This window comes from Saccostrea echinata, unplaced genomic scaffold (genome assembly GCF_033153115.1).
Source record: "Saccostrea echinata isolate AGI-Se365-2 ecotype Australia unplaced genomic scaffold, CSIRO_AGI_Sech_v1 ptg000081l, whole genome shotgun sequence".
Lineage (NCBI taxonomy): Eukaryota > Metazoa > Mollusca > Bivalvia > Ostreida > Ostreidae > Saccostrea > Saccostrea echinata.
In genome coordinates, this window is record NW_026889830.1 from 2710338 (window position 1) to 2737589 (window position 27252).

The 27252-nt window shown below is 33.8% G+C and overlaps 5 protein-coding genes across 5 annotated transcripts; 2 read left to right on the forward strand and 3 right to left on the reverse strand.

Moving 5' to 3' along the window:
• The first annotated feature begins 371 nt into the window (after positions 1–371).
• Positions 372–4341, forward strand: LOC133176744 (methylthioribose kinase-like). Its single transcript, XM_061311815.1, is given in 9 exon segments — positions 372–515; positions 850–972; positions 1531–1660; positions 1972–2143; positions 2303–2540; positions 2944–3015; positions 3017–3107; positions 3204–3312; positions 3424–4341. Coding segments are annotated over 9 exon segments (1155 nt in total). The 5' UTR covers positions 372–440; the 3' UTR covers positions 3569–4341.
• A 2685-nt stretch (positions 4342–7026) lies between these two features.
• Positions 7027–8299, reverse strand: LOC133176784 (tripartite motif-containing protein 3-like). The gene has a single exon (XM_061311853.1). It carries the CDS (start codon positions 8271–8273, stop codon positions 7107–7109), a length of 1167 nt encoding a protein of 388 aa, XP_061167837.1. The 5' UTR covers positions 8274–8299; the 3' UTR covers positions 7027–7106.
• Positions 8300–12360: 4061 nt separating this feature from the next.
• LOC133176819 (uncharacterized) lies at positions 12361–13867 on the forward strand. Its single transcript, XM_061311888.1, has 3 exons — positions 12361–12412; positions 13143–13343; positions 13622–13867. Exons 1-3 carry the CDS (start codon positions 12367–12369, stop codon positions 13780–13782), a joined length of 408 nt encoding a protein of 135 aa, XP_061167872.1. The 5' UTR covers positions 12361–12366; the 3' UTR covers positions 13783–13867.
• A 610-nt stretch (positions 13868–14477) lies between these two features.
• LOC133176807 (histone H1-like) lies at positions 14478–15107 on the reverse strand. The gene has a single exon (XM_061311877.1). The coding sequence runs from the start codon at positions 15072–15074 to the stop codon at positions 14478–14480; it is 597 nt and encodes a 198-aa protein (XP_061167861.1). The 5' UTR covers positions 15075–15107.
• A 7076-nt stretch (positions 15108–22183) lies between these two features.
• Positions 22184–22776, reverse strand: LOC133176811 (histone H1-delta-like). Its single transcript, XM_061311880.1, has one exon. The coding sequence runs from the start codon at positions 22758–22760 to the stop codon at positions 22185–22187; it is 576 nt and encodes a 191-aa protein (XP_061167864.1). The 5' UTR covers positions 22761–22776; the 3' UTR covers position 22184.
• Positions 22777–27252: the final 4476 nt, after the last annotated feature.

Genomic DNA, 27252 nt, shown 5'->3' on the forward strand with positions numbered 1-27252 from the left:
ATAACTTTCACCTATGTCTTTTAATAATTTCAATCTAAAGTTGAAATGATTACTAATTTGTCATGTAATCATTTTCAACTTTTGATTGAAAATTAATAAGACACCTACATTAATTTTTCTAAACTTTTGACATTGGAATTATGAATAATTTATCTAGAAATTTACATTGAAATGCAAACTATCGCTTTCTGTAGAATGACTTAACAAAATGTTTACATAATTATAAGTTATATACTCGGACATTAACTTATACGAATCATGTCACTGTGTTGTTCCATACAATTATCTGTCCACTTATCTAGGTCACAGTGAACTGGAAAAGGTTTATCAGATGATTGTACATTTATTAAAAAAGAGTGCGATAAATATCGCTATTTGAGGAATCAGGACAAATTTACAAAGAAGGAAATACAAAACCCATTACTGTACTTTCGTAAAGGATGGCAACCTGGGATAAAGATCAGGCGATGTTTATTGGCCTGCTGGACAAATATTCACAGCTTGACCAACTTAAGGTGGGTTTATGTATGGAACACTATCAGCGACAAACTAAATTCTGGCTCAAAATCTTATTGCCACATTGATAGTTTCAAAGTATCATTTCAAAGACTTAAACATGAACAGTTTTGAGGATGGGTGCTTTTTGAATGGTTAATTATCTCTAATTTAATACATAAATTTGAAAACAATACAGGCGTGTCTTTCAAGTCATTTTATTTCAAATTACATGTAATTAAAATACTAGTATGTTGATCAATTCAAAAACTTGTTTAACTATTAAGTCAGTATTACTTTTTTCTTATTTCCTTTTGGCCTTTTCACTAAAATTTAATTATTAATTTTCTGAAGTCTTTTAGTGGCCCAGATACCATTGAATTGACCTCAGCTGGTGATGGGAATCTGAATGACGTAATTAGAGCAAAAAAATCTGGACAGAGTATCATTTTTAAACGGGCACCTCCCTATATTAAGGTAAAATCGATGGTAATAAATCTATAAATCAAAAATATATTTCACTTCCCTTTTTGTGCATTTTGTTTTACACGAAGAATTTTAGGGTTCTAAACAAATAGTCTACAGAAATAGTTATAAACTGTCCGAAGCACTTGTCATGTCAGTATTACTAGTATATTATAGTCTGGTTTAGTTTGGAACATTCAAGATCTAGACACTTTCTCCACTGGCCCCACCTCATCTCCCAAAAAATAAATATTATCATTTCTCCAAAGGATTAAAACACTTTATGGAGCTCTTAAGACTTTCAATATATTTATTACATTTTCAACAGTGAAATACTGTAATTTATTCAATATACATGTAAGTAGACACTTGATTTACATTGTAAAATTGCCATATCGGAAGATGACGTAAAAGTACGATTGTAAACATGCAGCAATTAACCCTGGATTCTTTATGTTCATAGATCTATGTTAATTGATTTATATATAATTTTAAACACTAAGTAAAATTATACACTTAGTTTGCCATACGTGTATAATAGAGATGTCATGACATTCCATTTAATGCCAGTGTTTAGGTCCTGAGTACCCGCTAGAGCCGTCTAGAGGTCAGACAGAATATGACGCCCTGTGTGTGTTCTCAGAGCTCGCATTAGCTAGTGTACCACGACCGTACTTTTATGATCACGAGTCTAGAACAAGTATGTAGAATCCACATCACTATTACCATTAGATTATATTGTTTTTAACTAAGATCATTTGCAAAATAAACTTATAGAAAACTTTTGATCTATTGAAAGAAGTTTTCATAGGAATTATTACAGTTACACACTATGAACGTATTTAATTTGAATAGTTTGAATCTTTCATCTGTTTTCTGTATAAAACTTTAATCAATAAAAAATTAGAAATATTGTCAATGCAACGTTAAAGTGATTTTTCCATTGTCAGAATTGATTAAAATTCAATACAAATAGCTACAATTGTATATAAATCAATTGTCTTATTTCAGTCTGTATGGAAGATTTAGTGACATATAAAGATTTCCGTAAACAACTCATTAGCGGAATTTGTTGTATGGAGGCAGTAGAGAAATTAGCAAGAGACATTGGAAAAGTTCACAATCAAACCCATGTCGCCAAAATTAGCGAGAGGAGCTTTAGTGAATATAAAAGCAAATTTCAGTGAGTCGAACTTCAGTATAAAAAAATTGTCATAATACAATTTTGGCGGCAAATGTAGTTTACTTGCAGCTATATGCTAGTAAGGTTCGTGGTACTTTACTTTGATAGTACAATTTACAATCTTTTTTTTATTATTATTATTTTTTTTTATTTTCACAGAGATACTGAACTAGTCAAACTTACTGAACAATACATCTTCACGAAACCCTTTGACAAGTTTGATAGCACAAACAAACTCTCAGATGACATCACTTCAAGTCTTTCACAACTATACGATAATCCTAGAGTCTTAGATGTAGCAAACGATATGAAGCATATTTTCTTGACGAAGAAAGAATGCCTTGTACACGGTGATCTACATACGGGTTCTGTCATGGTGAATGGTGCTGATACGAAAGTATGTGGACATACTAGCTAAAATTGTAGACACTAAATTCATTACATCTTACATCACTACATTGTATATATAATGAAAGCTCATGTTTCATGGATACCCTCCCCCCCCTACTCTCTCCCTCTCTCTCTTTCAAGCTCATGCTCATGATTTTACATGTACAACCTAGCTCAACAGTGATTAACATCAATGCAATGGTTTCCTTCAAAGTATTTTATAATAAATATGTATCCAAAAGAAACACTGAAATATCATTTCAAAAGTTTCAGCAATCCATGACTAATGACCCAGGGAATTCTAAGACTGTAGTGCTCTCGGTATTGGTCTTTGGTTCTCATATCAATCAATTCTAAATTCAAATCTTTACAGATCCTCATAGACTGAATATACATGTTTTCTTTTAAAGATTATTGACTTGGAATTTGCATACATTGGACCTGCAGCTCTTGACATTGGGCTTCTTCTTGCCAATTACATTTTTTTCATATTATGGCCACATGTCAATACCAGAAGACCACGACAGGCATAGGAAGTTTGCGCAACTTATGATAGAGGCATGCAAAGTGACAGGTTAGTATAAAAAAATATACTTGATTATATTTTTTTTTTTTTTTTGTAAATTAGATAATAAATACTATGTTCAACAAAATGAACATTTTCCTTCAGTAAATAAGTACCTGGAGGAAATGACGAGCTTTGTTGGAGAGCAGCAGACTTACCAAGATAAACTACTATCTGAAATGGCCGGGTTTGCTGGTTGTGAATTGATAAGACGGTATGCCACATTTCTTTTTTATTGTTTATAACCACCTCTTACGAACAGGAATGATGCTGATATTAATATTTCATACTTCGTATTTGTGAAAAAAAGGTTTATAATTTTCAGGGTGGTTGGAGCTGCACCAGTGGAAGACCTTCATAGCCCTTACAGTAAACAGGATGCCCTGGGGGCCGGGGTACGCCTACTCCTGGGCAGACATAACATTACAACAGTGGACAAACTCCTGGTCATTGCTCTGATGCTGGTGTAGCGTTAACTTGGAAAATTATTTCATTTTTATGTCATTTCTAAAGACTTTGTTTTTAAAGAAGGACAGGAAAGTGGAAAAATACCCGCCACCTTGATTATAAAAATTGAACAGTTATTTTTAAAATTGAAAGAAAATTGGTAATGGTTCTAAATATTTAAAAAATATTTATTTTATCAAAGAAAAATTGAAAGTTTAAAAATTCCCCTCCCCTATATTTTCCACAATTACTCTTCAAACTTTTCAACGCCAATACGTGTTTTAAGGACATACGCAACGTACCTTACCTACTGATAATTTTTCAAGATATTCTTAATTTAAGATTATAGTGCCATCAGATGTTCATAGGCAAAAAATCAGCATGCATTACCAGGGGTTTTGAAAAGATATCAATTGATGAAAATTCTTGTATACTTCAAAGAAAAATATTCAAAAATTACTAAACATATATTCTAGATATTTTGTTTATCTAAACTTGTTTTAGAAGAAATGTACAACAGCATATATAGGCATTAAAATGTAGCACACAGTTCCTTTAAGTATTGGAACTCTTCAACTCCAGGGAAAAAGACAATAAAGTTCAAACTACGTTGCGTATGTCCTTAATAAGTTAATAATTGGTTACACAAAACATATAACAGTAATGGTCTATATAAGATCCGGAGGAAGGTTAGGCTTATCGACATTCCATGCAAGCAACTGTGTGTATGTGTTTGTGTATAATATATTGTAAACTTTCAAATAAGAGGCATTAAGTAAAATGAATTTATATTTACTTTTTTGCGCAATAATCTTCACTTTGATTGTTTCAAATGAGACGTCACTTCCATCGGCAATTATTTTTTTCAGTTAACAGTGGTCGTGTTGTTCTAAATACACACAGTTTATGATTCGCTTACTTACTGAACAATAACAATATATCCTTGGATGTTCTTCAACAATAGTTGATAGTGATGGACACAACGGGCCATACCTGGTGATCCATCTGCTGCATTTTTTTAAAACAGTTAATAAGAATGAATTCGGGGGGGGGGGGGTTGTGATTTTTTTTTTGGGGGGGGGGGGTCTTTTCTGGTGAAGTGATGTAAATTCTGAGCTAGTCACAGGTAATGATTAGAATTTCAGTATTGAATTCCATTTGAAACAAATTATGTAATGTTTAACAATAGTAGTGTGCTGTTTTTCTTGCTTTTAGCCAATAGACTAGAAACATTGTTGGTAGGATGTTAATATCTTACGAAGGTACAGTGTATAACACAACAGGAAAAATTATAATAGAAAATATTTCATAAATATGATAATCTTCTGGTGTTAAAAACTTTGATATAGCTTAATTTAGCGAAAATAAATACATTTAGTGTAAAATCACATTAATTTCCGTTGAATCCGAACTCTAGCAGGCATGCTTATGAAAATTTCCTAAAGTGTGTCTTAGGATATTACTTAAGACATATATCTTAGGACTATCCTAAGATACGTCTTGGATGTAAAACGAAATTAAGTATCTTAGGAATATATTAAGTTAAAATGTCGTTAATTCCATTCCAAGCAGTTCTCTTTCTTTTTTCTTTTTTAATTTTTGTAAAACAAATATTACATGTTGTTCCTATGTCCATATGCCATCATATGCATGCGCGGATGTAAGGGGTGGGTGGGTGGGTGACTCATTAGGTTCGGTCCCCTGAGATTTTTTGGAGTTATTAAAAGTATATAGTAAAGTAACCCCCTACAAAACATGGACCCCTGGTAAAAATGACAAGGAAAGTCACATACATGAACATGTTCTATATATTTGTAAAGACAAGCGACTTAACACCCACCAGCACACACACCCTCCCCCTACACACAAGAAAAGGTTTATCAGGTTTTGAGAAGTTGATAGGTGTTTTTTCCCCTTGATTGTCAAAAATATCTGAGTATGAATTTTTTTGAGTGGGTGCCCCCCTCCCCCCGGAAGAAATGCATGGATCCACATATGATATGTATTAGTAAGTTTCACACATTTAATCCGTAATTGCGTTATTTCATCGATTTCCGCTACATTTGTAGCAGTTTAATCAATTCTTATGCCATTTTCAGGTATTTAGCTATAGTATATATAACAGAGATACTTCTCTACAATCTACCTAGCAAAAAATCAACAAATTAAAAATCGAGACTTTATACGTTGGTTTATTCACATATACATGTATTTGTATTACTGGATAAGTAATTTAGGGAAAAAAAGGTTTGAAGGGGGAATACCAATATGCAACACCGCTATTGTGACGTATTGAAATTAAACCTAAAATATTATATTTATCATACACATATAGAGACCGATGAAAATTTAATAATTAGTTGTATTTTCAAACCATAGGTAATTTCTCGTTGTTAAACCCATATGATCAACAGGAATCTCTCTGAGAAAAGGAGGGGTAGTGTCCGCATTCATCCGCGTTTGTATTTTGTTTAAATATTTTCTGTGGTGTGTTTTCTATATCATTAACACCGGCTAGGTCTACAAGACATGTACCAGGTTGGTGCAATACAAACGTATTAAATGCTAAACTTGTACTTAAATAATTTTAATAGAGATATAACTACTGACAGAATGATAATTTTCCTATACTGTCGTAACCGATTAAAAAAAAATATCAATGGAAATGCCAGATTTTTCAGTGAGTAGGTCAGTGAATTCAGATAGAGAAAGAGAGAGAGACTCGACTCGTATTAGCATGGGACTGCATCATCTTATAACCCATCCCAACAAAAAAAAGAAGAAAACAAATTAATAACTGGTACGTTTGCTGACATTTCATTACATTATTACTTCATCTATTTCCCTTTATTCAGGTATATGCTTACATATACATATATACAGTGACACGACATTATGTTTAGTAAATTGGTTAAACTCATAAAAGAAATTAATATTTTACAAAAATTATTGGATTCAATACATAAACAGTGTGCTTTCAATAATTCCTAGTTGTTTTCCTGGCAGCGGTGCTTCTTAAATCACCTAAGATATGTCTTAGGACACCCTCATCGTCGTCTTAAAGTTAGGACTAAGATTAGGAAGTCTCCTTCGCTGGCTGGTCTCCTCTGTTACTTCATAATACCTTTTACCCGAATAATCACTTATATGATATTAAACACGATAGTAAATATAAAATTTACTTTAAATTCATTAAGTGTGACGCATTTCCTTTTCAAAAAAAAAATATGATGTGTTACACCAAGTGACTTTGACCTCGGACAGATGATCCTGACACAAATAAAAGGTCACTAGTAAACAAGAAATTGTAATTTTGAATTCTTAAGATGGATTTAAAGTTATATCCAGACATGACTTGTGATAGACAAAAACACACTATATGGAAGAAACAACACATGGTCCCCAAGGGAAGGGAAAAAATCATTTATAGATTATTTTTTAGACATTGTTGTACATTTCTTCAAATACATTATATGTCATTGTCATTTTTTAAAATATTAAATGAAGGGAGAGACGATATTAAGAATTGATAATTAAACTTCAATATGAAATTAAAAAAAATTATCGTGAAGATCGGTTTCTCCGCCCGTTGGACATGGTAAATGTAGCCTCTCTTCTTCCTTGCTGCCGGGGCTGCCTCGCTGTCGTAAGCTCTTTGATCTCCATGCGGGCAACTGGTGGTGGGTTTCTTAAAAAGTTTTGAAATGCAGCGTTAGTGACAAGATCCACCTGGGGTACAGGATTATTAGAGACCGCTCTCTCTATTTCGGATTCATATGTATCAGCTTGCACCTCATACTTGTTTAAATTCCTTAAAAAACTTGCACCTGGTGGAGCATTGAAAATGCTTTCATAACCTTGCCTTGTTTCTTGTAGTCTGTTTAGCAGTGAAGCCATGTTGCCATCTTCCCTCGGTATATTTTGTCCAGTTTCTCTCACCGTAGATTTTAAATTTTCAATTTCACGAAGACACTGTTGCGTAAATTCGCTGATTTTGTTTTCGACAGTAGACAAATAATCAAAGGCTTGTGCTTTGCTGTTTTCCAGTTCAGCATCGAAGGGCATTCCGTTTCTATTCAAATCCTGTATGTACGAGAGCTGATTTTGGAATTTGGTCTTTAAATGTTCTAATTTTGGTGATAATCTTCTCAATGCTTCTTCAGTAGACAAGCATTCGCATCTGGGACGTCTGTGATTTTGAACTGCGCAGTGGGAACAAATAAGAATCGAACATCCCAGGCAAAAAAATTCTAGTTGTCTTGCTGGGTGTTCCAAGCATGTCAGTCCATTACTTTCATGCTGAGGTGGAGGTGGTGGTGGGTTTTGTTGAGGACCTCTTCCTCGCCTTTGGGTTTGTTGTGGCCTGGATCTAGGATTTACGGGACCTCTTCTAGGTCTGGCATTGACCTCTGGCTCTGAAGAGGGTGGCCCCTGTTCATGATGTTGAACAGCTTGAAGAAGGCTTGAGATGAAAGTATCCACTGGAAATTTGTCAGCCCATTCACGAAGAGGTACGTTTGGTCCTGGTCTTCTGACGTCTCCACGATCGTTTGGACATTTGAAATGATCCGCATTTGCACTTCGAACTGATTGGTCTATATGATCAGAAAGACATTGTCTGCAAAAAGTATGTCCACAGGGAAGAAGCCGGGGATCGTTGTAACGTCCTAGACAAATACTACAGATGAGATAGTCGTTTTGTAAGTTGTCCACAACACGTTGGGCCATATTCTACCCAATACGCCATTTATGACAAGGTTGACTGTTATGTTTTAAAAAGAATTGCTCCATGAAAATACCAAAGTTGAACTCGATGGCATTGATTTTAAATAGCAATACAACCTCAATACTGGCATTTAAACATTTTCTGCTATTGTTCTTTGAAGTCGCAGGTGTAACCCTTAAAATCGATTTAAATTGCGTTATTTAGTAGCTGCCAGGTCTAAACTCTTGATAAGTAAACACCCGTAAACTCTGTGTGATAAAGAGTATATTCAATGCTAGCTGTTGGGTTAAACAGATTGGACACTGTATACGAATTGTATAGTAATGAATGGATGCTCTTCAGGAGGAGTCTGTTGCTTTTCCCCACCTTCATTTCTCATATGATGTGACCATTGCAGACTTGACTCCGCTAAGCATGTATTCTCAAAACTCTGTTCAATTGAGATTGAAAATCTCAAAAAGTATTTTCATTCCAAAATCGCTAGTAAGGCTGTGTCCCGTTCAATATGTTTTGGAAAAATAAATAAATGTTAGAAAGCACGGCAGATGAAGAAAAATTTAAAGGTTTTATCCCTTGGCTGATTGTTATCAAATGCATCCTGCTTGTAAGAGCAGTATTTCTTTTTATTCATTGAGGGTTCTGAATCTTTGCGTCCATTTCAGGAGATAAAGTTGCAATTCACCCCTTTTTACCTTTGTTAAAATTTTTAATGTGTGAAGCATTTTGAAGAACATACAAATATTTTTTTTACCTTAAAATTCTTGTTACTTCGACCTTCTCTGATTTTTTTCCCCAAATATGATTGTGTAATTCTTCAAATGAACGTTTTCAATCTTATCTGAACAGATTCGAAAGTTTTATGTTACAGAATCACTATGTAACGAGAGAGTAACTTGTAGCATTGTCATGTTGTAAAGGAGATGGGTGAACAAGACGCGCAGAGTGCCTGTAGCTTCAGATATATAAAAATCATAATCTATTTGTGAATTTAGTATTTAGAGTAAAATTCTCATTATTGAAATGTATGAAATTATGATAAACAAAACTTTTCTGATCAAAATTTTCTCGGCAAAAATTATTCTGTTATTAAGAAAATAATGTGGTATTCGTGGGGTTAGCAATAAAAATCCCGAGTGTCATTTTCCTTTGAGACTAACAGACAAACCACTACAGCACATGTACACAGCTCTTGATGAATTGTTGCATTTAAATCATGTTTATTATATGATCCTTGACTAAATGGACTACAAAGTATTTCTCGGAAAGATGCAAATGTGTCATAAGAGTGTATTTTTAAGGTATAGTGGGTCTTTGCTCCATGTTTTTATTGACCAAAAAATGTATACCGGTATTTTATTCGCAAACTTTGAGGATAAACTTTTAAAGATATATAGAATTGTGTTTTAGTATGAGAAAATGATCCTTTTTGCACTCTCTAATGTGTGTATGCTTTTTCATAGGCAAATAATTTCAATCTTAGTAAGATTTTTGCAAACTAGGAAGATTTTACATAAAGTATACTTAATTTTAGATGAAACATCAAAGAAAATTTTGATATAATTAAGATTTAATTTTTCACCTTTATGTTTATGGCACTTTAGGCATTGCCCTCGCCTTGTTCGCCCATCTCTTTTTGAATTTACTGGTTGGCAGTAAATACAAAATTTACAAGTTGTAAATTTTATATTTACTGCCACCGGGTAAATTCAAAATTTACAACATGACAGTATACAACTTAGTGTCGCAGAATTATTACAAAGAATTCATTTTTCATTTAAATATTATTTTATTCAGATTGCCTATATTATGTGTAAACATTTTCTTTGTACTTCATGAGTCCATCTTTTCCGTATACCACATGTTTTCGAGTGATCAGTATAATACATCTGTGAGTTATATCATTGTATGTGGTGTGAATACCGTATAGACACCATAATTAATGTTTGCAACAGCAGGATAAACTGTGGTATGATGACATGCATAAGCATGGAGCGCCAAATTAACTTCAACTGAAATATTTGAAGAGGTCCTTCATCATTTGAAAATATCATCAATTCCATTAATGTGCACATTAATACTTTAAAAGAGAACAATAATTCATTATTAAATTAATTGATATGTTGAATTGACGATATCACTAATTAGATAGTTCCTTTCTGTATAAAAGAGTAGTTGTGCGCATTAATTGAATTAATGCTTTCGATTGAAGAGAGCAATATACTTGTAATTGCAACAGCAGGATAAACTGTGGTATGATGACATGCATAAGCATGGAGCACCAAATTAACTTCAACTGAAATGTTTGAGGGGGTCTTTCATCATTTGAAAATAACTGTTGTTCTACAATTTATTTATCGACGCGCATTAATTTAATTATTGTTCATTTGAAGAGAGCAAATATTCAATTATTACACGCACCAATTCAGCAAATTAATTAATGATATCAATAATTGAATTATATTAATGCGAAATAATTCAGAGTTGATTCGCGAAATACTTCGAAATTGAAGATGTCATTAATTATTCGAAGAGATCTTTCGTCGAATTGTTGCGAGCATCAAAGGAATTGAAGATATTTTCAATTATTCGTGTTTATTTAAATTTGGTGCTCTCTATGTGACTATATAAAGTTTTTTCATGCCCCCGCCATGAAGTGGCCGATTGACCCATTTTTACAAACGTTATGACCCTTAGAACTTTCAAAATTTTGAATTGTTCGCTGTGTTTGGACCTTTATTTATTTTTTGGCTTGTACATTTAAGTGATCATCATTCACGCAGCCTAAATATGTTGTGATGATCATGTAGACAAATGATTCCAGAAAACAAAAGCAGCAGTATGATATTTTTTGTGTCAATTCCACCTAATTTTTATTGTCACACTTGGACTTTCAAATATTTAAAACTTGCATATCAGTAGAGGCATTTATGTCTCCCTGACACACCTAGTCCTTTAAACAGTAATGCCAGATTTAAAAAAAACTGAATCATATGAATATGGGCTTATAATGTACCTAAATACACATTTGTGGATATGTTTAATATTCTCATTTATACCTTGATTAAATCATCATAAATACTACGTATATAATAATTACTAAATAAATAACTTACTAAATAAATAAATTTTCTGCTGCGCGTGCTTTTTTTTTCTTCTTTACAGGGTTTGCTTGTCCGTTTCTTGGAATTATTTTTTTTTCTCGTTCAAAGTTCCCTTACGTGGAAATCATTTCGTTAATGGTGTAGTGTACATGTATATTTAGAAATGAGCTTCAGAATACTTGTACATCTATTCATGGGCGATGAATTTTAAAGCTATATATGGCGTATCTGAGCTAAAAAATAAATAAATAAATAAAAACGAGATTTATATAGTGTAGATGAACATAATATTTGTTATTTACGTTCAAATTAAAATTCTCACCGATTTTGAACGTTTCTGTAGTTAAATTGACTTTAAACTGTGTCTGATATTTAAATGCGGAGTCAGTAAATAAATCGGTTATTGTTTTAAATTTCTTATATCTATGAAACGCGATTGATTTAAATTGTGTAATTTACAGGAAACTCCTATCTTTATATAAACTAATAAAACAAATAGAAAGAGCTTTTTAAATTTAGTAAGTCTGAACTTATCAAAGAATACGACACATATGACTTTAAATTATTTTATTCCATATGGGTTTAAGTATAATTTAAAACTTGTTTTAAAAAAAAATCATAGTTTGCGTTGATATTTTGTAATGGTGTGTAATATAATCAAAGTTCAAAGGTTCACGCTTTCAACTTCACAAATGTTACTCATCCTATAATTTACACGCGGGTTAATTAAAAATATGGTGAACTATAGTTGCACATTGCAATTAATTGATTGACCTTCTACATATATTTCACTTTCTGTCAAGTACATCTGCTAATTGAACTCGTATAAAATAACTCGTCATGATTCCAGTCCAAATTAATCAATACAACAGCCGTACATCGTCCACTCAAACCGATGTAAGCATTGTTAAAGGGTAAAGTCCTCTCTGTAATAATTATCTTCAATTCAAAAATATAATGATATAAAAATGTTTTGTTTCAGAATATGAAGCTAATGGATACATTCCCTTTGTGCGTAATTGCAACCGTTCTCGGAGCAGGTAAGTAAATCAAGTAAAAATACTTTCTCTTGTGCTCGGAGCAGGTAAATAAATCAAATGAAAATAATCTCTCTTATGCCAGTAAATCAAGTGAAAATTTTCTTAAGCCTAGAGCGGGTAAGTTAATCAAGTGAAAGTACTCTCTCTTATGCCAGAAAATCAAGTGAAAATACAAGTACTCTCTCTTCTGCCCATAGCGGGTAATTAAATCAAGTGAAAGTACTTCCTCTTATGTCCAGAGCGGCCGGGTAAGTAAATGAAAAATAAAAAAAAATCATCTTACAAACAAAAGGTGCTATTTTTATTATCATTCTTATACTTATATGCTAAGTATCTTGGTTTCAACTAAAAGTTACAGAAAACTTCAAATCTTGAAATTTCTTTTTAAATTTATAAATCAAGCGAGAACTACCCAGGCTGTCTTTAAAAGACATTTTGATCTTGCGTTTAAAAGAATAACACATGGCCTATAAGGTTTTAGTTATATTTGTCAATAATATGGATAATAATGTTGATTCATGCTGTTTTATATTATATTGCAAGAATCTAATATTAAAGAATGTTATATATTTACGCCTCCGTTATCGGAGAATCGGGGCATATATATATTTTTTTGTCTGTCCCTCCGTATGTCTGTCTGTCCACAAAAACTTTAACCTTAGCCATGCCTTATAGGGGCACCAAATTTCACAAAACACATTTTGTTTTAGTTGTTACTGGTTTATTTTAGATTTAGGGTCGACAGGGGAAGAAAAATATTATGATTGCAGTGTCTACTCTGACAAAAAGGATCTCCCGACTAAGAATGTAGAATGTGCCCACGACTTCGTGGATGATCTGTTTTACTGTAAATCCTGGGAGTGCCCGCCTCCCGACTGTCCCAAGGATGAACAAGTTACGCAATCCGAAGAATCCTGTCCTGTCTGTCCAGGTAAAATACTGACCATTTCCGCTCGAATATTTGTATTCCTCATTTATTGAAATATCATAGTTATATCCCAGGGAAAAAGGGTATATTCTTTATATTCAATCTTCTTATTCTAGCATTTACCGGTAAACTTTACTTTTCAGTGAGTTTGTTATTCCCTTGGGTATTTGATCACTAGTAGATGGCCATTTTCGGAGGGAAGGGGTTAATATGCAAGCTAGGGCTTAGCTTGATTGTTATGGAGAAGTCAAAATGTGAGAATATTATGCAATCTTATTCAGATACCTGCACAACTGGAGATAGAATAATCAAGAAGGGAGAATATGTCACATGTTTTGATGGAGTCAACAGGTGTGGATGTTTCAGCACAGGACAAGGGATTACCACACTCATGGGGACCAATAAGTTCGACCTCTGTGGCGCACCACCTCCATCAATTTAATTTAAAAAAGAAATGGACTGTTTTCTGATTTTAAAACTGAATTTTATAGGAAAAATATGGCTTGCATTTTTCATTTAAAATATCACTTACCGTAGAAAAAAAAATACTAGTAAATATGAAGTACAAAAAACTACAAGTTTACCATTCTATGCATGCAATCAACAATGGGACAACAAGTGAAGTGAGGAAAAAAAACTTGAAATCCTTTTGCAGGACCGGTAAACATAGAAGTTACTTTAATACCCAAAATATTGAAAAATAAGAAAATCTTGTCGAAACTATTGTCTGTGATATCGGCCAACTGCATCCATTATTGCCAACTCCGATGCAGTGTTATAACAAAACAAAAGAAAACAAATAAAAGCTAGGATAACTCTAATACATGTGGGATATGGGAGACTGAAAGAAAGGTGTGGAGCGCAAAATTAACATAAAAAATACCTGTAATTGAAAATATCTTTAATTATTTGAAGATATCATAAATGCGGATAACAATCCAATTGAAAAATCCTCTCATCGAATCAATTATTGCTCTCATCATTTGAATTATTTCGAGCAATAATTGAATACCCCTTCTCTTCAATGATATCATAAATATCGTAAACGACCGTAATTGAGGTATCTGTTCTAAAAATGTAAGTAGCCCTGAAAAGGGCTTTTTTAAGTAGATAGTCTGTCTGGAATGCAAAGACTGCTTATTTCTTGGCGGCTGCCTTCTTGGGGGTCTTGGTTTTCGTGGCTGCTGCCTTCTTGGGAGTCTTGGCTTTCTTGGGCTTAGCTGCTGCCTTCTTTGGAGACTTGGGGGCTGCCTTTTTCTTGGGGGTCTTGGTCTTCTTGGGTCCGGCTGGTTTCTTGGCTGCTGTCTTCTTCTTGGGAGTCTTGGCCTTCTTCTCTCCTGCAGGCTTCTTGGGCTTGGCGGCGGCCTTCTTGGGCTTGGCTGCCTTGGGCTTGGCAACCTTTTTGGCTTTAGGTTTCTTCTCGGTCTTGGGTTTGTCTCCAAGTTTGAAGGAGCCACTAGCGCCTGTACCCTTTGCTTGCTTCAGAGCACCTTTCTTAACACCGCTCTTCAGGGCCATTTTCAGGTGGGCGTTGATAGAGTTTACATCGTTGCCCACTTTGTAGTTGGCCATGATGTACTTGAGAATGGCCTGTCTGGATGAGCCACCGCGTTCTTTCAGAGATGCAACGGCGGCGCTAATCATGTCAATGTACTTAGGATGTGCAGCAGGCACCTTAGGCTTTGCGGCCTTCTTCTTGGCTGGAGACTTTGCTGGTGCAGCAGTGTCGGCCATGGCTACTTAGAAGAGTAAAACGACGACTTACTTCTCAGGAACAGTGAACACTGGAATACTTGGGTCACACGGACTTGCTGTTTTTGTTTACACTGAGCGCGGACCGCTTAGAAAACATCCAGTGTGTCGAGACGTACGTGTTTTCGTTCATGCATGTGTGTTTCAATGTGGGTATTTGCATCCGCGCTGCAGCTCAACGAAGGGTCTTTACCACAAAATATGAGCACAGTCGCAACCTCTACATTCCTCTCTATCATTCTATCTATTTACATTTTTAGATTGTTCTCTTTGTAGTGTTCAAAATCAGGAAAATAGGCCTCTAAACTCGCATGTCTAAGTTTCACGTTACGATTCAAGTTGAAAATTTTGCTTGAAAAGACAAATTTCAGTGATGATTTATTTTGAACTTTTCCTAGACACGTTTAAGAATGCCAACTGGATCTCTCCGTCCTGTGAACATCCTCAGTTTGCCCTGAAACTGTGAGAAACCCACACAGACTCTGTATTGTATCATACCTTCCTGTTTAGGCAGTATAGAAGAGCAACCCACAGATTGAAAATAATGAACTTTAAACTATTTTTCACAATTAATTGAATTATATTTTGAATTTTTATTACTATTTTCTTTTTTTTCTTTCTTTTTCATTTCATATCTATCTATCTATATATATTTTTTTAAATTTAGTATTTATTTTCTTTTCGTGCTTGTGTATTATGTCGTCAAGTTTTCGCATGTCATATGTGAGGAAGAAGATGAAATAAAAACTAAACCATATATATATATATATATATATATATATATATATATATATATATATATATATATATATATATATATATATATATATATATATATATATATATATATATATATATATATGTACTGCGGAGGGTTAAATTTAACTTATGTCTTTTGAAATTACAGAGGCAGGGTTTGATAATTAACAGTTATATATGTTTATGAGCTCATGACAATGTGTTTTGACACTGTATGAAATAAAGAAACCACAAAAACTGAAATTAAGTACTATGAAAATACAACGGGATCGGTATTCCAAAATGGATGGTGTATAGCTGCAATAATGTAGCCCTCTCCCCTTTTTTTTTTTTTTTTTTTTTTTTTTTTTTTTTGGGGAGAGGGCTACAACTCCTTAGGATCTCCGTAATGGTGCAAGTGCGGGAGTGATTCACTCCCGCACGGATTTCGGCTTAAATTATCAGTAAATGGCTATTTAATTAACATTTCTTACCTGAACTCCAAAAATGTAGTTATGCAAAACATAAATCAATCCAAACATACACAGAACAATCCTTATATCGGTTATTTTTCGTGTATGTCAACATCACAACTTGAATTTATCCGCCATGTTTACTGACCTTGATCGATTTTATTTTGGGACAGCCAATGAGACTAGGGATCTCTAGGGAGCGGATCTCTGTAGGAATTACCTTATTTTAGGCATAAATATCGCTGTTTACGAAAAAATGTCACATGGAATAGTTTTTTTTATCAATATTTAGTGATGCCATACAGCACAATCATTTAGTAACCCCGAAAATCTACTTTACAAAGTAATTTATAATTTTCAAACGCAAGTCTCAGTGCATCACGCGAGAACTGTCATGGCTTCTGATGAGAGCGACTGGTAAACAAGCAGATTTATTTTATCTGGTTTTCGCGTTTAACGGGCTATGTTGTTGACAGTGAATAAAAATTTCACCTTTTTAGAAGTAAGTTGAATGTAAAAACAATTTATTTTGCCTGCAGTCGCCCGTATTTAAAAAATATATTTGCACCATTACAGAGATGCTGTGGAATTGTAGCCCTCTCCAGAAAATATCAGATTAAAAAAAATCGGAGAGGGCTACATTATTGCAGCTAGATGGTGTAGACTGACAATTGCTGATATGATAGACTGAAGCCTCTTTCGATGGATTGTTGAAATCACGTAATTAATTAATTTATATATAATTATTTATAATAAATTTATTCAAATTTCATTAATATCCATTTTAGCTTTCAGGGGTTAAGGATTTGCATTTCTATTTGATTGTTAGATTCTATCGCAATCTTACTATCCCTGGATTGTTTTTTTTCTTTTCGCATGAACTATATTCACTGCCGTAGCAAATAAATAGCTGATAACTTTTAGACTTAGTTACATCTTTAATGAAGCTAAAAGCAGGCGACACATGCGTTCCTGGGAACACTGTAGTTCTGTAAGAAATCGGCAAAGATAATTAAGCACAGATTTTTGATGAATAAAATGGGTTTTTTTTATAACCTTTTTATAACGCTGACTATATGTACATGTATGGTTTGCGTTATAAAACATGATGTGATAGGGTAACGTAATGCACCTTGTACACGTACCCAAAGACGTCGACGTTTTTCAATATCGAAATTGGACATAAAACATATTTACAATAAAATTTGAAGCCAGCGAGGTAAAAGTAATAAATTACAACTATATGGAAATGAAATGAAAAAAAAAACATGTGTAAACTTGTCAAGTTGGAAACACTCAGAATGGGTATTGTTGGTATCATACAGACTGGTTCATGGCCTTGACTCAAGTTCAAGGTCACTAAGAACAAGATGCTTTTACTGGATGTGTGGTCTGAAAGAACATGTGTTAACTTGTCAAGTCGGTAACACAGATAGGTTTGCGTCATGGTGTGTCATGGCTTGACGCAAGGTCATCTGGACAAGTTCAAGGTCACGAAATAGAAAGTGTAAATTATTTTATTGTCTTTCTACTGGCGAAGCATTGCAAGTTGATAGTCCCTTAAAAGATTATTTATCATCTTAGAATATGGCATGACCTTGACTCAAGGTCACTGCTCCAACGGAAGACCTATTCGTTGCTCTGCAACGAGCTCGGCTCTAGTTTTTTAACTATTGATGTACCCTTGAGCTGTTTCTAATCCTGTTATCTCAATTCAGTAGTTCAATATTTTAGAATGTTAAAATTTTATACCCATTTCTAATAAATTCGAATAAATATACATGGTTAGAACTACGTGCACAGTACCTGTTTTTAAATCTGTGTTTTCTTTCTTTTTAAATGAATATTTTTTTTTAAATTTTATACCCATTTCTAATAAATTCGAATAAATATACATGGTTAGAACTACGTGCGCAGTTCCTGTTTTTAAATCTGTGTTTCCTTTCTTTTTAAATGAATATTTTTATCATTTAATTTCATTTGAACCTATTTTGGCATAATGCAAAAGGTTTTGCACGCAAGTACTAACCACTAACGAGGTTCTCACCTCTTTAATGTCATTTGATTCAGTATTCATAAAGTAAACTTTTACTTGTGAAATTGATGGTATATACTGTGTATTTACATTGCATACGACAGACACATGTGCAGCTCGTGCTGCACGAGATTCTGCTTTATTATAATTTTCATATAAAAAAAAATATATGTTGTGGGTTGTGGGGGATTTTCGTTTAATTCGAATATATTGTTTTTGGTCTTAGAATTTCTCTGGTCATTGAATAAATTGATTTTCAACTCCGGGATCGTTGTGCGCTTTTGCCTGTGAGAGGTTTTTAGACACAGCTAGGGGAACAATTCTTACAATCCCCTGGTCTTGACCAGATTGACCCAAGTTAGCTGGATTATTAATATTCCTTTATTTCTCAAAATGACGTTCCAGTGTGAATCTACTCTTCCTAGGATATGCTCCCTTCCTGTCCATAGCGCATCACAGGTTATGGGGAGTGGTCCTAGCTGTTACCCAACCTGTATAAATGCAACCAGAAAGAGACAAAATCCAGCAGACCACCCTTTATTAAATTAACACATACATTCTAATTATTTACAATTACTAAAGTTACACAATACACAATATAATAAACATTATGATAAATACGAAACATTTCTATCAGATCATAAAATATATTAACCTGTAAATACATTAAGCCATCTGAACATTTTAACCATCTTACAAAAATCGCGCAAGTCTATAAAAATATCTTACCTGTATAAATGCAACCAGAAAGAGACAAAATCCAGCAGACCACCGGCTGGATATGTCTCACTGCGCTACATTTATACCCCCGTACATGCCCTGCATATTTGAGTATTTCTTCAAAATTTGCACTAATGACTTTTAATTTTGCTCTGAATTTAAGTTAATCTTATCCGACCCTCTTTTAATCTTTAATTGCACCTTAAAATTCTTGTTAAACTTTTTGCATAATCTTGACTTTTTATTTACTGTAGATAATTTATACAGATGCATGACCTCTGCTCCCTCGCATCAACCTCTTTGATTGGTTACACCCTTATTCTTGACCAAGCCAGTATCTTATAAACAAGTTCTTAATCTACAAACAAATAGCAAACCTCATGGAGCTAATTATCAGCGGTGAAAAGTTCATCCTGAACTCCTGCCCAGCATCTGTTTTCTTCTATTTTTATCCTGCGCGATCGGCTAAACCTTAATACGTTTGCTACTTTACCCCCGAGTTTCATAAATTCCACAATTTTCTATTTTTATGCAATTTTTGTTATGATATAATTACTATGTTTTCTTCTAATGGTTGTGCTTTTGGCATATGTTTGGATACGTGTTCGTAAATGATAACATGTTGTAGTAGCCATGGATACACTTTTATATATAGTATTCCCTTTAACTGAAATAGTACAATATTATTGTTGAAATGAACAATGTCATTTACAAATTGTTATACTATCCATTGGCATATCTTTTGCTTATTATTGTAATAATTTCATACTTGTCTGTTATGGACTCTAAATTAGAAAATAATTGTTCTGTTCTGTACGTTATTTTTGCAAGTGTTTTATTCATTTTCGAATTGTCCGTGACATTCATTTTAAACTTATTGTTATAGTTTCGCCTTGTTGATAAGTAATGATAGAAAGTAAGATGTCACAATTATGCCAGTATATACTTAACACTCGATACGATCACATCTGTTGTTTTCTTGCATATGTATAAATAATAGTTTAGATGCGTTTATGTCAGTATTTATGACACTTTCGTACTCCAAATTTGATCTAACATTTATCATGTGGCCTTTGTGTTTTAATTTTGTGTATTACGTTTCTTTGAGCGCTGTAACATGAAGGCATCTTTTCTAAATATTTTGGTGGCTGTGAAAACGGCCGTTTTGTGTTTTGTCTGAAACAAGAATATGTTTAAGCTCGTTCGCCACGGATACGTCTGGCAAGCTGGATGTCCTTTGGCATGATGGTTACTCTCTTAGCGTGGATAGCACACAAGTTAGTATCCTCAAAGAGTCCGACAAGGTAGGCCTCACTGGCTTCCTGGAGGGCCTCTGGAAACACAGATCGGTCTTGAAATCCTTAGCGATTTCACGGACAAGGCGCTTGAATGGGAGTTTCCTGATGGGCAATTCGGTGCTCTTCTGGTATCTCCTGATCTCACGAAGAGCGACAGTTCCTGGCCTGTATCTGTGAGGCTTCTTAACGCCACCGGTGGCTGGTGCGCTTTAACGGGCTGCCTTGGTAGCCAGCTGTTTTCGCGGGGCCTTGCCTCCAGTAGATTTTTTTGCAGTCTGCTTGGTACGTGCCATCTTCTCTCTGAGTTCAGATAAAATGAATGACGAGATCGTGTGTTTACTATAGTTTTATACGGTCCTGTGGCTCGTGAATATTTGATCAAAACTTCGAAATCAGCGCGCACGAAGTAAGGATGTTTGCGATTGGTTCCGAAGTTAAGAAAGACGCCTTGTGATTAGTCGGGCACATTGTGCTTCGATTGGTCTTAGCTGGAATCATTTCAATCCACCTTTCTGCACAGATTTTGTACTTGGTTTAAATCTAGTTATTTGGTTAAAATTATATAATTCTGATAATAAGGATCCATTGAATGAAGAGATAAAAACAATCACAGTAATAATGTTAACAATCGTAATGATTTATCCCTTGTTTTTGTTTTGTTTTGTTTGTTTTTTTTTTCCATTTTATGTATTTATTTAATTGTTATTATTATTATTATTTTTTATTTTCTTTTATTTATCTGTAAGATTGTTGGATTTCAAAGCCTTCCCTAGTATACAAAGCCATGCAAATGTATAAATGTATAAAAGGATATTACCATATATTTATTTATTTTATTATTTTTTTTAATTCTATATACATTGCCCAGTGTTTGGTGGGTGTCATAACACTTGTAAATCAGCCCAACATTGCTTTGCTCTCTTTAAGGACCTGATTTTTTTTTCTTTCATTGTGTTGTTTGTGTTTGTCTCATTTGACTTAAGATATTTCAAGAACTTATCTTGTCAACACATCAAATCCTGTCAAAACAAGCCCGAAGGGTCAAAGAAATTTTAGCTCAAAAAGACTGATTCTATAATTTAAAATATGTCAAAGTGATGTATCATGTAATAATAAGCACTGGTATGCAAGTGGTTTTGCTTTCAAGAATCCTTTGGTCATGTACGGGTTACACAGAAGTTGCATCAATAGTCACTACCTTACAAATTTATCTCAGAGTACCAGAGTATGTGCCATTTCATTTTGTGTATGGCTTGATAGTTAGGAAATAAAACAGACAAATTCAAAATATCTGATCATAAAACTTGTGTACTTAACACTGAATTTTGAACCAGTGTTTTTGTGTGATAAAATGGTCTATCATACTTCAAAATTTCATATACACACCTTCACATCCCCTGTTTATCGTCATTCATTTCAATTACTGACTTCGCTCCTCCCCATTATTAATGTTGTATGTGAGCATAACTTTTTTTTTTGGGGGGGGGGGGGAGAGGGGGAGATATCATTTTCCAATTACTTGTACTTTAAAAATATTACTATGATCATATAATTTTACTTTACCCTTAGGCAGTGTTGTATTTCTAATACTTTAATTTTATTGATTTAGAAATCTCAACAAAATTTCCTAATTTTACATTTTCAGCACAGCCTTATTACAATGTGAGACAGAAAGAGAGAGGAGGGGGAAGGGGGGGGGAACAGAGGCAAACATGCAGACTTTTCATCAACGACTGTAATTGAGGTATCTTTTCTAAAAATGTGGGTAGCCCTGAAAAGGGCTTTTTTTTTTTTTAAGTAGACAGTCTGTCTGGAATGCAAAGACTGCTTATTTCTTGGCGGCTGCCTTCTTGGGAGTCTTGGTTTTCTTGGCTGCTGCCTTCTTGGGAGTCTTGGCTTTCTTGGGCTTAGCTGCTGCCTTCTTTGGAGACTTGGGGGCTGCCTTCTTCTTGGGGGACTTGGTCTTCTTGGGTCTGGCTGGTTTCTTGGCTGCTGTCTTCTTCTTGGGAGTCTTGGCCTTCTTCTCTCCAGCAGGCTTCTTGGGCTTGGCTGCCTTGGGCTTGGCAACCTTTTTGGCTTTAGGTTTCTTCTCGGTCTTGGGTTTGTCTCCAAGTTTGAAGGAGCCACTAGCGCCAGTACCCTTTGCTTGCTTCAGAGCACCTTTCTTAACACCGTTCTTCAGGGCCATTTTCAGGTGGGCGTTGATAGAGTTTACATCGTTGCCCACTTTGTAGTTGGCCATGATGTACTTGAGAATGGCCTGTCTGGATGAGCCACCGCGTTCTTTCAGAGATGCAACGGCGGTGCTAATCATGTCAATGTACTTAGGATGTGCAGCAGGCACCTTAGGCTTTGCGGCCTTCTTCTTGGCTGGGGACTTTGCTGGTGCAGCAGTATCGGCCATGGCTACTTAGGAGAGTAAAACGATGACTTACCTCTCAGGAACAGTGAACACTGGAATACTTGGGTCACACGCACTTGCTGTTTTTCTGTCTAGTGTCATTTCAGAAGTTTAATCTACTGAGAACTGAACTATGAATAGAATAGAATAGAATAGGATTTATTACCAAATCAGGGCCCAATGGGCATAAACATATAACATGTATAATTACAGATAAGATAACAGACAGAATACAACATATAATGAAGAGCAATTCTTCCCATTTAGTACATTGGTGGTGTTTTGAGTTTCACATGTAGACATAGGTTGTCTTTATTTAAGATATATTTGTACTCTTAATTGATACAACTTAATGTGCAATGATGTGCATTACTATTACTAATATTATACATATAACTGAACACATAAAAAATGTCTGATACATCAACAAGAGGCAGCAAGAGACGGTGCTAAAGGATATACAGAAATCCACTTCTGCCTCATGTAGAATAAACAGATACATAATCTATGGAAATGAGTATTAAAAAAAAAATAATAATAATAACAATAATAATAATATAATAATAATAATAATAATAATTAAGAAAAAAAAAATTGTATGTTGAATGGCATGTGTAAATTACATTAAACTGCAATGGACAGCAAGAGTCAGTGCTGAAGGATAGTATTATTATTTTAATTAATCCACTTCTGCTCAATGCAGAGTATACAACAACACACGCATATTAACAACATAACATACTGTAGTATAAGTATTAAATCAAAGTACATGTAAGTAAAGTCAAGATCAACATGTGACTTTGAATTTGTCTAACTACACATGACTTATAAATTCACACAAATTGCATAGCACATCAACATCTTCACAGTTCATTAACCATAAAAATTGGTTACTTTTAGACAAACTATTAAAAAGATGAGATCTCAGAGATATTGTGGAGAGTAAATTAATTCTTGATAGACTATGGCATGGACAACCCAAAAGAAAATGTATTTCATCTTCTACCTCTTTTAATTTACAATTGGGGCATATTCTCTCTTCTCTTGGTATACCATTATGTCGACCTTTTTCAATCATCAGATTGTGAGAAGAGATTCGAAATTTTGTTAAAATCTTCCTTTTCTCAAATTTTCTTAAGATTAATAAATAAAGTTCTAGCCCAAAGTTTTGTTTGATTGTGCAGTAAGTGTCTAACTTCCCACAAGTACTTAATTGTTCCTTCTTTTGATACCACTTTACAAGAAAATATGAATTAAGAATGCATTTACAATGATATTTAAAGGCTGATGTAGATGATTTCAGATGAGGCATTAACTGAGGAAGAAGTTGTTTGAATATATCAATAGAACCAAACCATGATAATTTGTTTTTGTTGAAATTGGATATTGAGGCAGAGTATGCAGCTTTTAATAGAGGATATGTGTCATCCAAATTTTCTAACCTATGCCAGTAATTCAAAATATGCTGAACAATACTGAAACTCATAGGGTGTCTACCTAATTCAGAAAGAACAGCAAATTTTGTACTTTTGTTATTTACGCCTAATAAAAATCTACAAAACTTGTAATGTAATTTCTCACAAAGTGATTTAGCATATAATTCATCCAGTGCAACAGGTCCATTTCTAAATCGTGCCGTAGTGGTGTTAAGCGCCCCCCAAATTTCACTACCGTAAAGTAGTATGGGTTTTATTGTATGATCATATACGTGTAAAGCTGTGTTTATTTTAGGGTTCAATGATAGGAAATTTTTTTGTAATTTAAAAAGTGCCTTTGTAGCTTTTTTGTAAAGTTCATCCTGAGCAAGTGTAAAACTTCCAGATGCAGTAAAATGAATGCCCAAGTATTTATAAGAAGCAGTACAATCAAGAGGTTCTTTGTTTAATGTGAAGTTTTCTTTCAGGTGTCTACCTGCTTTATTAAAAATTAGTACTTTGGTTTTCGAAATGTTTACATCAAGGCACCAGTCAGTACAAAACTTTTCAAGACAATTAAGTTTCTGTTGAAGACCTTTAGAAGACTTGGACAATAAAACTATATCATCTGCATACATTAGACAGTGAAGTAATTTGTCATTTAACTGAATATTGTCATCTGTAATATTACTGAAGTATTCTGGAAGATTGTTGATGAAAATTTTGAATAAATTTGGACTCAGATTGTCTCCCTGTTTAACCCCTAGTCTAATAGGGAAAGTTTCAGTGACTTGATTGTTTAACTTAATGCATGATCTGCTACAATTGTACATACTCTTTATTATATTGTAAAATTTAGATCCAACACCAATTTCTAGCAATTTAATTTTGATACCTTCATGTATAACTGTGTCAAATGCCTTTCTAAAGTCAATGAAACATGCATAGAGTCGTCCTTCTTTTTGAGAGCAGTATGTTTCAAATAAAGTTCTTAGAATAAACATGTGATCAGATGTTCTTGCCTTTTTACAGAAACCAATTTGACAATCATTGATAATTTTGTTTTTCATTAGATATTTGTCTAACCTTTTATTCAATACACTGTTAAATAATTTACCAATTGCACTAGTGATGGTAATGCCACGGTAATTGTTTGGGTTATTGATATCCCCCATTTTATGCAGAACAGTTATATATCCCTCAGCCCATGATTTAAGATAAAGTCCATGTGACAGGCAAGCATTGAAGATATTTCTTAAAGATGGTAGTAGGGCGTTGTGACCATACTTAATCATATGATTGGAAATGTTGTCTAACCCAGGAGCCTTGTTATATTTAATACAAGAAATTGCCTCTGACATTTCTGAAGAACTTATTAGATAGTCCAAATCATTAAAGCATTGCTTATTTTCCATTTGAGAAATTTTCTTTTTCAATCCATTTAGTCTTTCCAAATATGACTCTTTCACTTCATTTAATTTTATAAAATGATCCAGCCATCTATTAGGATGAATATCTGTATCTACTGCATTATTTTTGTCAAGTAGATGGTTCACAAGATTCCAATAGAGTTTGGGATTATCCTCATTTAAAGCATCAAGCCTTGCAATTAGGGACTGCTTATATTGAATTCGTTTGTTTTTACATAACTTAGCATACTGTTTTCTGAGTCGAAAAAATCTGCCTCTTAAAATTGGATCTTTTGGAAATTGAGACATAATTCTAGCAACATTAATCAATCTATTTTTCATATGTTTTAGGTCTCCATCAAACCATTTCTTGTTTTTACTTCTTTTTGGTTGTGCTGTTTTAATTTTATTTCTTTTCAAGGATCTAGCTGCAGCATTAATAATAATGTTTTGGAGTTTGTCCACAGCAGTATTCAGAGAGGATAATGAATTCTGAACCTCAAAATTTGCCAAATCAGACAGATCTTTCTGTATGTCTACAGAGGTTAAAGCTTCCTGAAATTTAAATGCTGAATCTTCTGACCATATAAAATGTGGTTCAATAAATTGCATCTTACACATATCTTGATTTTTGTCTATTAGAGTTGTAAAATTGGCAGACATTTCCCAGTGTAATAAGCAGTGACAGTCAGATAGTGTAGGATCAAAGTCATTTACACTGAAGTACAAAATCTGATCCAAAATACTTTCAGATATAATAACATAGTCAACCACGCTTGAGCCATTAGGGGTGTAACAAGTAGGTTTTCCAAAAATATCTCCAAATGTTCTACCATTCACTATTCTTATATTTTGACTGATACAAAGTTCAATAAGTTCTTTGCCACGATTGTCTAATTTGTCATCCTGACTTTTTCTATGTCTGATTTCTTTGTCAATATTATATTGGTCATATAAGGGTACATATACATTATCATCACAGGGAATAAAATCCAAGTGATTCGATGTTCTAGCATTGAAGTCACCACATATTAATATGTTACCTAATTTACTATATTGTATCAGTTCTTTTTCTAAACATTCAATTATATTGTAATTCAGTCCAAGGGTATATGATGATGTACTAGGTGGATCATATACAACACATATGAATAAATTTTCTTGGAGACCAAAATAAGTTTTGTCTAGTTGAAGCCATTGAAAATCATCAGATGTGTTATTGAGGATTTTTATGTGTGGTTTAATGTAATTTTTACATAAAATACCTAATCCACCAAAATGTCTATTGTTATGTTTACTCATGGGCCTACATACAGTATGAAAGTAAAAAGGGCCAATTTTATGTGGTAGTTGACCAGACCCAATGTGGGTTTCAACAAGAAAAACAATATCATATTTCTTCATGGTATTCATAAATCTAGGATCACAAGTTTTGTTAAAATCCTGACTTACTAAGCCACCAACATTCAGAAATGCAAACTTCAAAGATTTTTGTTTGCCTGTACACTCCATATTTGTTAATGTAGTATTCTTTAGTAATACAAAAAAAAATCAATTAATAAAGAAGTGTTATATCGTAAGAATCACTCTTGCTTTACGAACGTAACAGCAATGAGACAAAATAAAGAGTCGGAATCAACATCATAAAAATTCCACACACAAAAAATGTTT